This window comes from Rhincodon typus, chromosome 9 (assembly GCF_021869965.1).
Source record: "Rhincodon typus isolate 14 chromosome 9, sRhiTyp1.1, whole genome shotgun sequence".
Lineage (NCBI taxonomy): Eukaryota > Metazoa > Chordata > Chondrichthyes > Orectolobiformes > Rhincodontidae > Rhincodon > Rhincodon typus.
Genome location: NC_063340.1, coordinates 10,131,788 through 10,148,198, shown reverse-complemented (window position 1 = coordinate 10,148,198; position 16,411 = coordinate 10,131,788). Strand labels below are relative to the sequence as shown.

General features: G+C 40.8%; 1 protein-coding gene across 1 annotated transcript in view; it reads left to right on the top strand.

The window, feature by feature from the left end:
- LOC109936176 (beta-soluble NSF attachment protein) overlaps positions 1–16,411 on the top strand; it is a 38,904-nt gene that overhangs the window by 4,321 nt on the left and 18,172 nt on the right. The window contains exons 2-3 of the mRNA XM_048601041.1: positions 2,203–2,282; positions 15,149–15,265. Coding sequence (XP_048456998.1) covers positions 2,203–2,282; positions 15,149–15,265 — 197 coding nt within the window. The remainder of the gene's footprint in view (positions 1–2,202; positions 2,283–15,148; positions 15,266–16,411) is intronic.

Genomic DNA, 16,411 nt, shown 5'->3' with positions numbered 1-16,411 from the left:
CTCTTTCTTTTTCTCTCTCTCTTTCTTTTTCTCTCTCTCTTTCTTTTGCTCTTTTTCTCTTTCTCTCTTTCTCTCTTTTTCTCTCTCTCTCTCTCTCTTTCATTCTTTATGCTCACTCTCCGAGGAAACTATATCTTTCCCGAACTGTGTCAAACCTAGGAAGAGGAAACTGTTCCTTTTGATCATGGGAGTGCCCAAGCTTATTGTTTTCATTGACCACTTAATATTGAGAAGCCTTACTGTCACATGCAAAATTCAAATCTGTGTTTCCATTCACTTGCATCTACCTTAAACTCTTAATGTTTTTAAAAAATGTCTTGATCTTCTGATTCCATCTGTGTGTAAATTTAAATCCCTAAACTCCTGCAATTCGAACAGGGCACGTTAATGATAAAGAACTGTAAGTACAGATAGTATTGAAATTTCTGCATTTTGTGAGCTGCAATTTGAACAGCCCTGTCTCTAACCTATACTGTACCTGCGTAGCCTTGAGGTACCAATAATAATATACCAATTAAATAGGGACCACTAACGCCTCTAGCACTTGAGTCTTGAAGTGCGCTTTATTAATGTATGAAATCTCAACCCTGACTTTGCTTGGGCTTTATTCTTCGGGCAGAAATCAGTAAAGATTGCTACTCAATAGGTGCCAATGTAGAAACGGTTGACGAAAACAAAGACAAGTCTGCTGATCATCTTTTGGGGAGCACACAATGTTGAGCATTGAGATGTGAATGGGAACTCATCATTGCAATTGTGATTGCAATTGGATCAAATGTAGCTATTTTCATTGATGATCATGTGGGATTGATAGAAGTATGCTAAGGTGCAGCGACACTGGGAAACACACTTACAGTTGCGTTTGTCTCAATTTAAGATCATCCTGCAAAGGTACTATGTAGGTACAGCAAGTTATTAAAATGGTTAATGGCATGCTATTCTTTATTATGAGAGGAATTGGAAAATAAAAGTAAGGATGTAATATTTTAATTATACAGGGCATCAGTGAGATCACGTCACTTTGTGCAGTTTTGGTCTTATTATTCAAGGAAGGATGTAATTACTTTAGAGGCAGTTCAGAGGAGATTGAAATGAGGGAAGGTTGAACGGACTGGGATTTTATCCACTGGAGTTTAAAAGAGGGAGGGGTGATTTGATGATTGAAGTGTGTAAGATTCAAAATGACCTCGACAGGGTGGATGTGTAAGGATGTTTCCACTTGCAGGTGAGTCATGAACTACAGAGTCATAGAGTTATACAGCATGGAAACAGACCCTTCGGTCTAGCCAGTCCATGCCGACCATAATCCCAAACTAAACTAGCCTCACCTGCCTGCGCTTGGCCTATACCCCTCCAAACGTTTCTTATTTATGTACTTGTCTAAATGTCTTTTAAGCATTTTAAGTGTACCCACGTATACTGCTTCCTCTGGAAGTTCACTCCACGTACAAACCACTCTCTAAGTTTTTTAAAAAAAATTGCCCCTCATGTCCTCTTTAAATCTTTCGCCTCTCACCTTAAAAATAAGCCCCCTGGTTTTGAAATTCCCCACCCTAGGTCAAAGATACCATTTCCCCACTCACTCTATCTATACCCCTCAAGATTTTATAAACCATTACAAGGTCAGCCCTCAACCTCCTGTGCTCCAGTGAAAAATGTCCCAGTCTATCCATCCACTCCCTATAACTCAAACTTTCCATACCCAGCAAAATCCTGGTAAATCTCTTCTGAACCCTCTCCAGCTTAATAAAATCCTTTCTGTAACAGGAAGACTAAAACTGGAAAGAGTAATTTGTTTTAAAATTGGAGGTCACCCTGTTAGGACAAGAAGTGTGGAGAAGTTTGGAGAACTTTGGAACTCTCTGCCTCAAATAGTGGAGGTGGGAGTCACCGAATATTTTAAGACAGATTTGTTCGATTCTTGTTAGGACACAGAATCAAAGGTTATTAGGAGCAGATGGGAATATGGAATTTGAAATGCAAACAGATCAGTCATGATCTTATTGAATCCAGCAACAGCTGAGGTGCTGAATGGTCTACTCCAGCTCGTATTTTGTATGTCGTACAAATGCATCTCCAACCCTCACTGGGACGAAATTTGGTAATTCTGGGGGCAAGACTAAACACCTCAAGTAAGAAAATTGAACAAGATAATAAATGCTTTGTGGTGCGTTATATCTTTAATGTTCTATTTCTTAACAGAGGAAACACAAGAGTAGAAGAGGCATGTGAAATGTTTGCCAGAGCTGCAAACATGTTCAAGATGGCTAAAAACTGGAGTGGTGAGTTACATATTTAAATCTGGGTTACTATTTACTGGGTGATTGCTTTCTCAATGTTGCTGCTATTAAAATTTTAAAAAGCAAACGTGATAATTACACTTAAACAACTAGGGCCAGCATTTGATGTTCTAAGGGAATGGGATTTTTGTCTGTTAAGAAGGGTTGAACTGTAAGGGCCCCATAATTCATAGATGAAATTACCATTGGTGACGTTACATTTAAAATCAGCGGCTAACGTAGTCTGTAGGTGCCTCCATTCTGGTTCTGAGGTTTTGCCATATTTCTATAGTCTTGTCAAATGATCGCTGGAGAAATCTTTATGATCTACATTTTGCCTCCACTAACATTTTATAGTGCAGCTGTAATTGATAGATCTGGTGCAAGGCAGGGCAAGGTTTGATTATCTGGAATGAAAATTCTCCACAGTTTGCACATTTCAGGGGACGTGTTTATGTACGTGACTAGCAGATGTGTACTTTGCTGCCTTCCTCCACATCTGCTGCAGTGACAGACTTATCTCACTGTACCACTGGCTTCCTGTCAAAAGTAAGTGACGTTGCAGTCAAGCATGTGTGACTACTGGGGGGGAGAAAAAAACAAAGAACTATGGATGCTGGAAACCAGAAACAGAAACAGAAATTGCTGGGAAAACTCAGCAGGTCTGGCAGCATATGTAGAGAGAAAGCGGAAGTTACTGTTTCAGGTATGGTGACTGTTTTTGAATGTGTGACTGCTGATCCACAAGCCCACCAAGTCTGCTCTGACCTTCCAAAGAACATCTCGCCCAAATCCAAACCACTACTCTATGCCCATAATCCTGCATTAATCCACCTAGCATGCACATCCCTGGACACTACGGGGCAATTTAACTTGGGCAATCCACCTAACCTGCACATCTTTGGAGTGTGGGAGGAAACCGGAGCACGCAAGCTGATAACTCAACTTGTAGCTTGAAACACCAGGAGGAAGCGCACGTAGACACAGGGAGAATGTGAAAACTCGACACAGACAGTTGCCGGAGAGTGGAATCGAGCCACTGAGTCATTGTGCTGCCTGGATACGATATTCCTGGTACTGTTTGCCAATTTCACCAATTAGAAGCACCTCACAGATTTCATTTCTGTTTGTTAGTTGCTTATTTCTATAAGTAATATTGATTTCAAAGCATGAAGGGAGGGAGCTTTAAATATTCTTTTAAATGATATATCTGTAAAAAAACCTCTCTTACAAACATCATCCATTTGCAAGGTAAATTTAACATCAAAAAAGCATGCACTGTATTTAGCATCTTCTAGATAGGTGGAAGAACAGATTTATAAAGTACACAGATCTACTTGGGAGTTAAGCAGAAAAATAAATCTGCAGTTGGAAGGATGTGAAAAAGAACCACAAAATGGATGAAAGGAGATTAGAGGATTAACTGTGACGTTTGGCAGTAATCACACAGCAATGAAACGGTGAACTGTTTTGAGAGTTTGGAAGGCAATTCAGATTTTAACTAGCAGTGTTAATTATTCAAATATTGTCTTGCCTTTTAAATGTCAGCTTATTGCGCTTAGAGGTGTTTTGACCAGACCTGAATACATGTAAGTCCATCATGTTGGAAACCAGCCAAGAATTTGCATTCTTGGGAATAACATTACGTAGCCTTAGTGCGTGGAATGTCACATTGTATAAATTAAGCTAAAACATAGACAATGACTGAGACTTCCTGTAAAAATGGGATTTTAAAATAAAATCGTCCACCACTTGCCAGCAGAGGGGAAATGAAACTCGACTTGAAGCACAAAATTGTCTCTTGGATTTTAACACTAATTTGCATAATCTATTGGTAAGATTTATCTTATTGAAAATAATTGCTACTCCATCTCAATTTATCTTTCATATTGTACCTTCCTGCTTGTGAATTTATTGGCGTTATGTTTGTAGCTACATGCACTCAAGCTGACATGAGGTTGTTGATTTGCTTGCCGAACTGGCTTGTTTTTGTTCAGATGTTTCGTCACTATGCTAGGTAACATCATCAGTGGAACCTCCGATGAAGTGATGTTATTCTACTCTACTTGGAATTTATACTGTCTGGTCTGTTATAGTGAGTAGTGTCATTTCTGGTTTTGATCTGTTTAGGTTTATATAATGGGGTCTAATTCTATATGTTTGTTGATTGAAGTATGGGTGGAGAACCATGTCTCTAGGAATTCCCGTGCGTGTCTGTGTTTGACTGGACAGTATAAATTCCAAGTAGAGTAGAATAACATCGCTTCATTGGAGGCTCCACTAATGATGTCACCTAGCATAGTGACGAAACATCTGAACAAAAACAAGCCCGTTCAGCGAGCAAGCCAACAACCCAAGCTACAGATTTTTGCCAATACTTTATACTCGAGCTGACAGCTCAACTTGTAACTTGAAATACAGTTTGCAATTCAGATGGATTACCATGTAATATGATAGTGTGCTAAAACAAACATAGGTTTCTCCACTTAGCTTCAGCATTTAATTTTCTTCACTGTCCTTCTTATTCGAATTTTGCTTCCCTCCTCCACCCAAATAAATTCATAGAATCCCTACAGTGTGGAAGCAGGCCATTCGGCCCATTGAGTCTACACCAACCCTCCCAAGAGCATCCCCCCCAGACCCGTCCCACATTTCCCTTGGCTACCCCACCTAGCCTGCACATCCCTGGACACTATGGGCAATTTAGCATGGCCAATCTACCTAACTTGCACATCGTTGGACTGTGGGAGGAAACCAGAGCACCCAGAGGGAACCCATGCAGACACAGGGAGAATATGCAAACTCCACACAGACAGTCGCTAAAGGCTGGACTCGAACCCAGGTCCCTGGCGCTGTGCGGCAGCAAGGCTAACCACAGAGCCACCGTGCTGCCCCACGGAGAGGCTAAACTCTAAATATTAGGGATGCTTCAAGATTTGAAATAAAATTGGAAAATGTGCGAAGTATTCAGCAGGTTTGCGGAAAGAGAGAAAAACAGAGTTAACATTTCAGATTGTTGACCTTTTGGCAGAACTGCTGACAAAAGTCATTGATGAGGAATGTTAGTTCTAAATGTTGTTCCTTTCTCTTTTTGGACGGAGTAGATTTACTTTTTTCTGGAGATATTACCTCTTTCTGATATCTCTACACAGCCCTACAATGATCCATCTGTTGTACACAAGTGGTGAAATGAGAGAGTTTAATCAGACTAGTCTAGTGTCAACTCTCAAGTAAATGGACATAAGTTTCTTTCTTTAGTGTAAGCACGTTGTGAAAACCAAACTATCTTACTTTTCTGTATTCTGGATTGTGGGCTGAAATAGAATAAGGACTGTTTATAGCAAGGAACTGAGCGAGGAATCACTGCCCTTTTGAAAAAAATTGCTGTTGAAGTTAATTCTAAGTCGTGTTTACATTACTGCGGTGTTCAAGACTGTTTGTAAACGGGCCAACGACAAGGCAGTGTATCCAGTAAGATTCAGCCAGCAATAAGTTGCTGATTGGTTTGTTGAGTTGTGACCAATTGTGAATGCCAAAGGCATGATGAGAACTATCTGATTGGTTCTTGGACAGAGGACCAGCTTGAGGGTGTGAATGATAATAGCAGAAGTTTTTTTCTCTTCTCTCCAAAGAGAGCTCAGTGAGACTCTCTCCCACTGCAAACCCCTGGTTCCACTCCACCCTTCCCACAATAACCCTCTACCTGCATTCACCTATCTCCATCTCACCTATCCTCCCCCCAGCCCCATACCCCTCCCTCTATTTATTTCTGGGCTTCCCTCCCCCTCCCTATTCCTGAAGAAGGGTTCCAACCCAAAACATTGACTTTCCTGCTCCTCGGATGCTGTCTGACCTGCTGTGCTTTTCCAGCTGCACGTTTTTTGACTTGATACTAGCAGAAGACTTTGGACAGCTGAAAGGGGAGTAGGTGCGTCTTTTCTTTCCAGTAAAATACCTAAAGCTTGAAGAGAGACAAGTTATTTGTCCTAACCACTTGCTGTAAGCTGTGGCCTTTAGTCAGAGCTAAGAGACTTTGCAATTAATGTGCGTATGGCCTGAGATTCCTGCAGAGAAGTAAAAAGAACCTGGAGAAGAGAGTGAAAAGCATAAAATCCTGGCAAGCAAAAGGATCATCTGAGTGAACTCTGTGGACTGGGTCCATTGAACTGCTCCTCCATCTTTCTTTCCCCTCCATCCATTTCACCAATTTTTTTTTGTGTATCTCTATATCTGTCTGTGTATGTATGTAGGGAAGGATAGAGTCTTAAACTAGCCGTATTACATTTTGACAGTTCATAACTGTTTTATCTGTAGTCAGAATCTCTTTATCTGTAATAAATAGTAGAGTCATAGAGTCATACAGCACAGAAACAGACCCTTCTGTCCAACCAGTCCATGTTGAACATAATCACGTATTCCTCCAAACTTTTCTTATTCATATACTTACCTAAATGTCTTTTAAATCTTGTAACTGTACTTGCATTTATCACTTCCTCTGGAAGTTCATTCCACACATGAATCACTCTGTGTTTAAAAAAAATTGCCCCTCATGTCTTATTTAAATCTTTCTCCTCTCACCTTAAAAATATGCTCCCTAGTCTTGAAATCCCCCACCGTAGGGAAAAGACACCTGCCATGCACCTTATGTATACCGCTCATGATTTTATAAACCTCTATTACTCTATAAGATCACCCCTCAAAATCCTAAGCTCCAGTGAAAATAGCCTCTCCTAATAAGCAGTTCTTGTTCAGTACAGGAACCTGGTCTGTGTTTTCTGTTATCTGGAGTCTAACCAACAGGTAAATTGGGGTCTCTTGCACAACATTCTTAACTTTGTGATGACTCCAGGAATAGTGAGTTCTAGTGCCCCAGTGAGGCACGACACCGTGTCAAACCCAGCTGAAACTGATTTGGATTTTATTCAGACTTGAGTTTCTTGCACTGAAACATGTACCTAAAATGGTAGAGAGATTTCTGGTACAGTCCTCCATTCCTGCTCTTGCAATGTGCGGGTGTTCAGATTGCGATGCTGGTTTTTAGAAAGCATTGTTTTAAAATTTACTTTTTCCCAGCACATTCTGCTTCCTTATCTACTCAGAGGCTCTTGCAAATGTGGGTTCTGAAACCTGTGCTAGCAGGAATCCCAACACTGAGTGTTATTGTGATCAGCTCTCTCAACTATTAGATCAACTAAATGACTAGATGAGTGTCTGTTTTTTTGAAAATAAAACTAAAAAGGGGTGAAGTTTTAAATAGGTTTTAATAGATTCTGGTTCATTTTGCCTCATTCATTTCATACCAATGAATAAAATTTGATGTATCTTCAAAAACTTTGACTGTCTGGTTTGGTGCCAAAAGATTAAGTTGTAGAGATGTCTAGCATGGAAACATACCCTTTCGTCCAACTCGTTCATGCCGATGAGATATCCTAAATCAATCTAGCACCGTTTGTCAGCATTTGGCCCATATCCTTCTAAACCCTTCCTATTCATATACCCATCCAGATGACTTTTAAATGTTGTAATTGTACCAGCCTCCACCACTTCCTCTGGCAGCTCATTCCATACACACACCACCCTCTGTGTGAAAAAGTTAACCCTCAGGTCCCTTTTAAATCTTTCCCCTCTCACCTTAAACCTATGCCCTCTAGCTTTGGACTCCCCTACCCTGGGAAAAACCTTAGTTATTCACCCTATCCATGCCCCTCATGATTTATAAACCTCTATAAGGTCACCCCTCAGCCTCTGATGCTCCAGGGAAAATAGCCCCAGTCTATTCAACCTCTTCCTATAACTGAAACCTTCCAGTCCCAGCAACATCCTTGTAAATCTTTTCTGAACCCTGTCAAGTTTAACAGGGAGGAGACCAGAATTGAATGCAGTATTCTAAAAGTGACCCAACCAATGTCCTGTCTAGCCATATTTTATTTTTGTTATGCGTCAAAATGAATCAGAACCACAGTGAGGTGTCTTGTTGGACCTATCATTGTAACTCCATTAATGGTCAATGTTGAGATACCCAGTGTTGTAATAAACTGGATTGTAGATCATCTTTGTTTGGGACATTGATTACACTTGGTTACAGTACAGTTTGTTTTGAACATTTTTACGCAGAACCCCATCCCTTTGCAGAAAAATCAGGGGCAAGAATAAAGACAAAGTGCTGGAGAAACTCAGCAGGTCTGATGGCATCTGTGGGGAGAGAAACAGTGTTCACGTTTTGAATCTGAGATAACAAGGTGTAGAGCTGGATGAACACAGCAGGCCGAGCAGGAAAGCTGAAGTTTCGGGTCTGGACCCTTCTTCAGAAATTATTTTGAATCTGATGTGTTGCTGCTTCAGAACTGAGACAAGAGCACGGAAATGAGAAAGAACAGTTTAATTTGGGCTATCGACATTCATTTCATTATCCTGAGTACCTTTCAGTATTCAGTTTTGATTTTGAGCATCTGCTAATGTCACTAATCTCAATGATTTAGGACTAATTAAATATAGAGGTTTTTCCTAACATAAATTGGATTCTCACCAATTCCCATTTATGCCATTTTGTTCTACTTGCAAAGTTACCTTTGTAGTAGTAATCTGGATTCACCATATCAATATCATCTTGTTTAATATTTTATATACTTTTATGACCTTTTCCCACACCCACAAAATCCCCTTTCTAAGTTATCTTCCATCTAGACTGCAAGTCTTAAAGATTCCCTACTCCTTGCTCTTTCTTCTTCATTATCTGTTTCACTTTTTTTAAAAGAAACCTTTACAACGTATATAAGGGAGGTGAGGTAAGAATGGTTGCGCTTGGCATGAAGGTACCATTTGACCAAGTGGGGCATCAGTGAGCCCTGGCAAAGCAGAGGTTGATGGGAGTCAGCGGGAAAAATCTTGCCACCGATTGCATGTAGCACCCAGCACAAAGGGTAGTGACACAGAGGAACACCATCACCTGCAGGCTCCCCTCCAATCCACCTATCACCTTGATGTGGAACTGACCCCATCGCCATTCCGTCACTGTCAATGGCTCACAACCTTTTACTCCCTTCCTAACATCACTGTGGCTGTACCTATGCCACATCGACCCTAGTGGTTGAGGATGATAGCTCGGCACAGCCTGATCAAGGACAATTAGCATTAGGTAATAAATAATGGCCTTGCTGGATATGCTCCGGTCTCAAGAATAAATTTTAAAGGCATAGATATATGTTGTGGCCCACAACTGAATATAATATTTATAATTGTCATCTGACCCATAAAGTTTTGATTCTGAGCATGATTTCTTAAAGGCTGTAATCTAGATTTCTGATTTTATAGCTGTTAAACCTCTGATAACCAAGAAACAGGGAACCAAGTACCAATCTTTCATGTAAATAAATACATACTAAATGGATTGATAGAGTATAACATTGCAAATGTCTGGTCCTCCCTGACCAACACTGAGTTCCACAAGCCTCACTTTATGTGTGCTCAAAGTACCTACTCCATCAGTGCCTTCCACTTCTATAATCTTAAACTTCATCGTAAAATTAACATACTATTAACAAAGCATCTTAGTAAGTGGTGTACGCATTGAGAATGACATGCCAACCATTACTCCCAGATTCCTCTTAATTTTTCCTGGGTCAATTTGCTGTATACTTGTGATTAAAATTTTTCTTCCTGTTTTAACTGTGTTATATTTCACAATGCTCCATTTCATCTGTCTTTTGTCTTTCCAGTTGCAAATTCAAAACAAATTTATTTTGAAAGTCTTTCATTGTGTTCTCTTATTGCTACTGTTTTCCCAAACTAATGTCCCCATTTGCTCTGTATATTTCTGATTCAGTTGCTTTAAGTCCGAAATCAAGTTTTGTACAAAATCTAGGATTGCTGCAGATTACATATTATTATCACCATGACGTTCTGCTATTCTAAGATCACAAGGATAGTGTGTACTGTTGAGGATTGGAATTGATTATATAATCAGTTGGTTTCCTTCCATTTTGATATATTAGCATTATGGAATTTTGGTAATGGATCAGAAGTTGCAGTGTAGAATGATGCCCCTTGGTCCTTGTACTGTACTAGTACCAGTTCTTTGAAAGAGTTGTCCAATTTCATCCCACATCCTAAATTTTCTTACCCATCATCCTGCAAGTAAGTCCTCTTGTAGTGCATTGTCCAATTGCCCTTTCGTAAACTCAACTGGGATCTGATCTCACCATCCTTTCATGAAATACCTTTGTGTGAGTGAAGGGGAAACCTTTAATTTCTCTGTAGTTTTTTTTGTCAATTACAATCTGAGTCCCTTACGTTGTGGTTCAGTTAATCACTAAATTCCCTTCACAAACAAAAACAGAAATTGCTGGAAAAACTCAGCAGGTCTGGCAGCATCTGTGGAGAGAAATGAAAGTTAACATTTCGTGTTGAGTGACCCTTCCTCAACTAAATTCGCTGATAGTCCGGGGAAGCCTCATTGCTTAAAGGTAAACCTTTATTTTAATCTTAATTTTGCTTATGAAAATTTGAAATAGAGGCATTTTTTAAAAAAAAAAATTAATCAGTCCAGCTATAACATAATCCCACACTTTTGACCTTCACCATCTGCAATACAATTGACTTCCACTGTACTTTAGATCTACAACTTTTGGTTACCAACACACTTACCAGAGGAAACATGTTCTTCCAACTTGCTCAAGAAGACCCCTAATGATTTTGAATGGTGCTATTGGGTCTCTCCTTAACCTTCTCTGGATTTGAAACTATTTTTTGCATTTACTCTATTTGGTGACTGTATCTCTTTGCAGCTGCCAATGAACTTCAGCCCAATCTTCAAATCTAATGCTTTACAGTCACTTCCCTCTTGGGGCACTCTTGCTCACTTTTTCAGGTAATCTCGAGCACAATGCCTTATAGATCAGTAATATCATCTGTAAATATGGACTTCAATTTATACTCTATCTAGCTGTAATTTGTGCCAGTCACTCATTGTTTTAAGTCTGGTTTATCTTTTGAAGATCAGATAAGGCAAGGACTAATTAAGATTTAATCTCCTTCTCTCCAGTCTTTGTCATAGTGTGTGCCTTTGAGCAAAATTGTTTGTAACATCTATCGTTTTGAAAATGGTCTTCGCTGTGCTTGAGGGGTTGGGGATAGTTTAAAATGTAATAGAAGAGTCTTTGAAAATGGGAAATGGCGATGCCACCAACATTTAGCGAGAGGTTCTTCGGTTCATTTTGTGCTGAGGTATCCGCAGCAACGTTTGCAACGATGGGCCAAAATTAATTGGGATATGTCAGGGTTTCCAAGATTTCAAACTTGTTGAAACATTATTAACAATGGAGGCAGCTTTAGTCAGTGGTTATGTAGAAGGCAAAGATAGGTGTAGGCCATTCAACCCCTCAAGCTTGCTCCAGCAGTCAATATGATCGTGGCTTGTCATTGAGCTCAATACCCTAATCTTGCTCTTATCCCTGTATTCCTTGATCCCTTTAGCCACAAGAGCTTTATTTACCTCTTTCTTGAAAACACAAAATGCTTTGGCCTCAACCACTTTGTGGCAGTGAATTCCACAGGCTCACCACTCACTGGATGAAGAAGTCTCGCCTCATCTCAGTCATAAAATGTTTACCCTTTACCCTTATCCTTAAACTATAAACCGTGGTCCTGGACTCCCACACCATTGGGAACATCCATCTTTCATCTAATCTGTCCAGTCCTGTTAGAGTTTTATAGGTTTTTGTAAGGTCTCCCTTCTAAGCTCCGGTGAGAGAGGTACTGGGTTGGTTATTACATGTGTATGGCTTTCTATAGTTGACCACTCCTGAGAGGACAGCATGTAATCACACTTGTTGTCACACTTGCTTTCTTCCTTTTCTCCTTTCACTGTGAATTTTTCACACTATTTTCTTCTCCTTTTCACCTAAAAGTACTGGCTTGGTTTCAACGGTGCTATTAGCAGGACACCAATCCTTGTCTAAGAAGATCACCCAAACAAAACCGTTCCCTAACCAACATGGAAAATGCTGGAGAAACTCAGCAGGTCTAGCAGCATCTGTGGAGTGAGAAACAAGTTTAAGATTTTGAGCCTGGTATGACTCTACTTCAGAGTTCATGCTTTTGTTCCTTGTTCCCTTGTGAGTTTGGACAGTTAATGTGTGAGCACGGTCTGTCTGTGTGTGGGAGGGTAATCAAAATCTTCACTTACTTTTATCGATGTGAATCTCTAGTGATGTTACTGATTATCATCAACAGCAGGAACCCTGGCTGATTGACTGTCGCATTTCAGATGTTTTGGTTTTGATTTTATTGTCACGTGTATTTTACAGTAAGAATAGAAGAAAGCACGGTGAAAAGCTTTCATTTATCTCCCAAAATGATGCCATTTTGAATAATTTAATAAGAGGGAAAAAAAAAGATAAAGCTTAAAGAGGGTCCATCAGTCCTGAGCCAGTGCATCACACATCGACACCTGTGCTACCATCCCTGCTTTTCCACTGTCTGCACCACATCCAACCAACATCGAAGCTGCTGATCCTCAGGTGCCATCTTTGACACTGGGTTGACTCTCCTTTGCCTCCTGTGCTGGACCAACCAATGTCTCTCACCGCCGGGCCCACCTCATGGATGTCGCTGTGATGCCCTTCTGCTACCGTTTCGTTGGTGCTGGACCCAACCAACCTGTGAGTCGCCAAACGTCAGGTGCCATCTTTGCCGCTCGGCCTACCTCGCCAAGGTTGCCTCTGCCAATGTAACAGCTGCTGATTCCAGGACCCGTGCTTGCTCTGGAAAACTGAGTAGGGGCTCACTCGAGGCCCAGGCTAGGCCCACTCTCCTTGGCGCTGGGCCTGCTTGTGGTCCGTGCCCTGAGCTCCCACCGCCGCTGATGTTGTCCGAGCTCAGGACAAGGTAAGTAATTTTAAAAAAGAAAGAGAGGAGAAAGAAAAGAAAAAGGGAGAGAAAAGCAGTAAGAGTGGACAAGCTCTGGCACAGGAGTCCTACTACACCGCCATCTTGGACCGGAATTTTAATCAACCTGTTCAGAAATGTTAAGTCACCTGCCTGGGACAGCTGGGATATGAACTAGACCATCTGATCCAGAGGTAGGGTCACTACCACTGCGCCGCAAGAGCCTTACAATTTTATTTTGACCTATTATCCTGGGAAGTTTCAGGCTTTTAATGTAACTAACAAGGACATCACTGCTTAATATAGTGAAACTGTTCCCACCCTTAATAAGCTGAGTCATGTGAAAGCATAGTTGATTTATGTAGTCGCTTGGTGATTTAAACAGAAAGAAATGAGAAAAGAGTTAAAGATAAGCATTTTAAGGGCAGGAAGTGCTTGTAGCAGAAATTTAGTTGTACTTCAGAACATGTGAAGGTATTACAAAATCACAGCTTACTCTGATGAACAGAAAATAACGGGTTATAAATGTTAGCAACCTGCCATGTCCTTATGGTTATGATTCAGGATTTTTAACTTTCAAAATACAAACAAGAAGCATTCCTGTGAACAATTTTGGTGCACAACTTTATTGATATAAGTGAATAATTATGATAATTAATTGTTCATTAATACCAGTTCGTTACTGTGTGTAAATTATATTAAATGAAGGAATGCTAACATGGAGTAAACAATATAATTAGGCACACTCGAATTGCCAAGACGCTTCTATGGGCATTTTATAGACATTGTAGATTAGAAATGACCACTTGCGACACATGGATGAACCCTTAAAATTTTCACATGATGTTCTTCTTTAAGCTGTTTTAACTAGACATTCATTTCTGGACAAAGGATATCTCGTAAAGACATTATGTAGAACAGTATGCCACAGGAACAGATTCTTTGGCCCATCATATCTGTGCTGACTGTGATGCCATTCTATTAACTAATCCCATCTATCTATATCTGGTCTTATTCCCTCCATCCCCTGCCTGTTCATGTGTCTGTCTAAATGACTCTTAAATGTTGCCATCATAACTGCTTCTACCACTTCCCCTGGCAATGCTTTCCTGGCACTTACCACCCTCTGTGTAAAAAAAAAAACAAAACTTGCCTTGCACATCTCCTTTAAACTTATGCCCCCCAAGTATTTGACATTTCCACTCTGGGAAAAAGACTTCAACTATCTGCCCTCTCGTAATTTTATATACTTCTATCAGGTCGCCCCTCAGCTTCCAACACTTTAGCAAACACAATCCAAGTTTGTCCAACCTTTCCTCACAGATAATTCACTCCAATCCAGACAATATCCTGGTAGAGACAATACAGTGTGGAGCTGGAGGAACACAGCAAGCCAAGCACCATCAGAGGAGCAGGAAAGTTGACGTTTCTTTAGAAATGGGGTTGACGTTTTGGGTCAGGACCCTTCTTCAGAAATATCCTGGTAGATATATTTTGCTCCATCTCCAAAGCCTCCACATCCTTCCTGTAGTGTGGTGACCAGAACTATACACCATACTCCAAATGTGGCCTAACTGAAGTTTTATACAGCTGCAACATGACTTGCCAATTTTTATACTCAATGCCTTGACCATTGAAGGCAAGCATTCTGCATGCCTTCTCTAGATTTCTAGTTTTATTTCGTTACGGAATCCTTAAAATTGGCAAAGGAGAACAAATTATAATATTGTTGATATACAGTAATGCTGTTGCATTAACAAATTAAAATACACATCAAAACACGTCCAGGTGTCCTGCTAATGTGCAATGCTGTAGAGCAGAGCTGTTGACAGACCGGGAGAATTTAATCATTGCCAATGTTATACTTTACAATGTGTTTAGATGTTCTGAATAAAAAGGCCTTTCCATAGATTCCATAGACAATGTTGCTATTTCACCATGTGCTGATGTGCAGTTAATTTTACTGTTTTCTTTGCATTGACCAGCTGCAGGGAATGCATTTTGCCAAGCAGCCAAGCTGCATCTACAGTTACAAAGCAAACACGATGCTGCCACCAGTTTTGTGGACGCTGGGAATGCGTATAAGAAGGCAGATCCACAAGGTAGGTGACTTTATAATGCAGAACTCCTGCCTGATTTACCTATTCAGGCATTTTGTTCAAACGTATGGGAGAAACAGAATCATATTAACCCTTCTTTAAGCACTTCCATCCCTCTGTCTCTAATTGTTCTCCAGCTCTTGCTATAACTGCTGGGAAGCAACTGGTTTTGCAGCCAGCATGCCCATGCCATGAGCTGCAAAGGAAAGATCTCGGCTATCCTGTTGATCAGAGCAACAAGCATCGCGCACCAAGCATTTACACGGCTTTCCAAACTAGGACTGCACCAGACCATCTGATCTACAAGAGAAGGGAGAACCTGCTGCAATATACACTCAGCTGCAGCAGACGTTCGGAGGGCATGCTGTGCTGAGTCTTGCAATGGAGGCCCTTCTACTTCTAATTTATACTAGCTTTTGGCACGTGAAAGTTTGGCCCTGCAGCCTTGGAATTTGGACTGGGGAGTGTTTAAATTCTGTAATGTAGCAGCTTTGGAGAGAGGTATTTATTCTTTTACAGCATTTGTTTGTCTCTGACAAGGCCAGCAATTCTTGCCTGTCCCTAATTGCCCTTAAATTGATTAGCATACAAGAGTCAACCACATTTTTGTGGGTCTAGTCCAGACTAAGTAAGAATGGCAGATTTTCCTCATTGGATCATACAGCTTGTAAGAGGCCCTTCAGCCTATCATGTCTGTGCCAACCTATCTCTGCTAAACCCACTTTCCAGCGCTTGTCCCATGGCCTTGAATGTTATGACATTTCAAGTGCTCATCCACATACATTTTACCTGTTGTGAGATTTCCAGCCTCTATCACTGACCCAGGCAGCGCATTCCAGATTCCTGCCACCCTCTGGGTGCAAATCATTTTCATGAAATCTCCTGTGAGCCTCCTGCCTTTCACCTTAAAATTATGTCCCCTCCCTTGATATCAATTCCTCACGTAACAGGAACAGCTGCTTCCTATCTACCCTGTCCGTGCTCCCGCATACACCTCTATCAAAGTCCCCCCTCAGCCTTCTCTGCTCCAAAGACAACAAACTGCATCTATCCAGATAACAAGGTGTCGAGCTGGATGAACACAGCAGGCCAAGCAGCATCAGAGGAGCAGGAAAGCTGACGTTTCGGGCCTAAACCCTTCTTCATTTT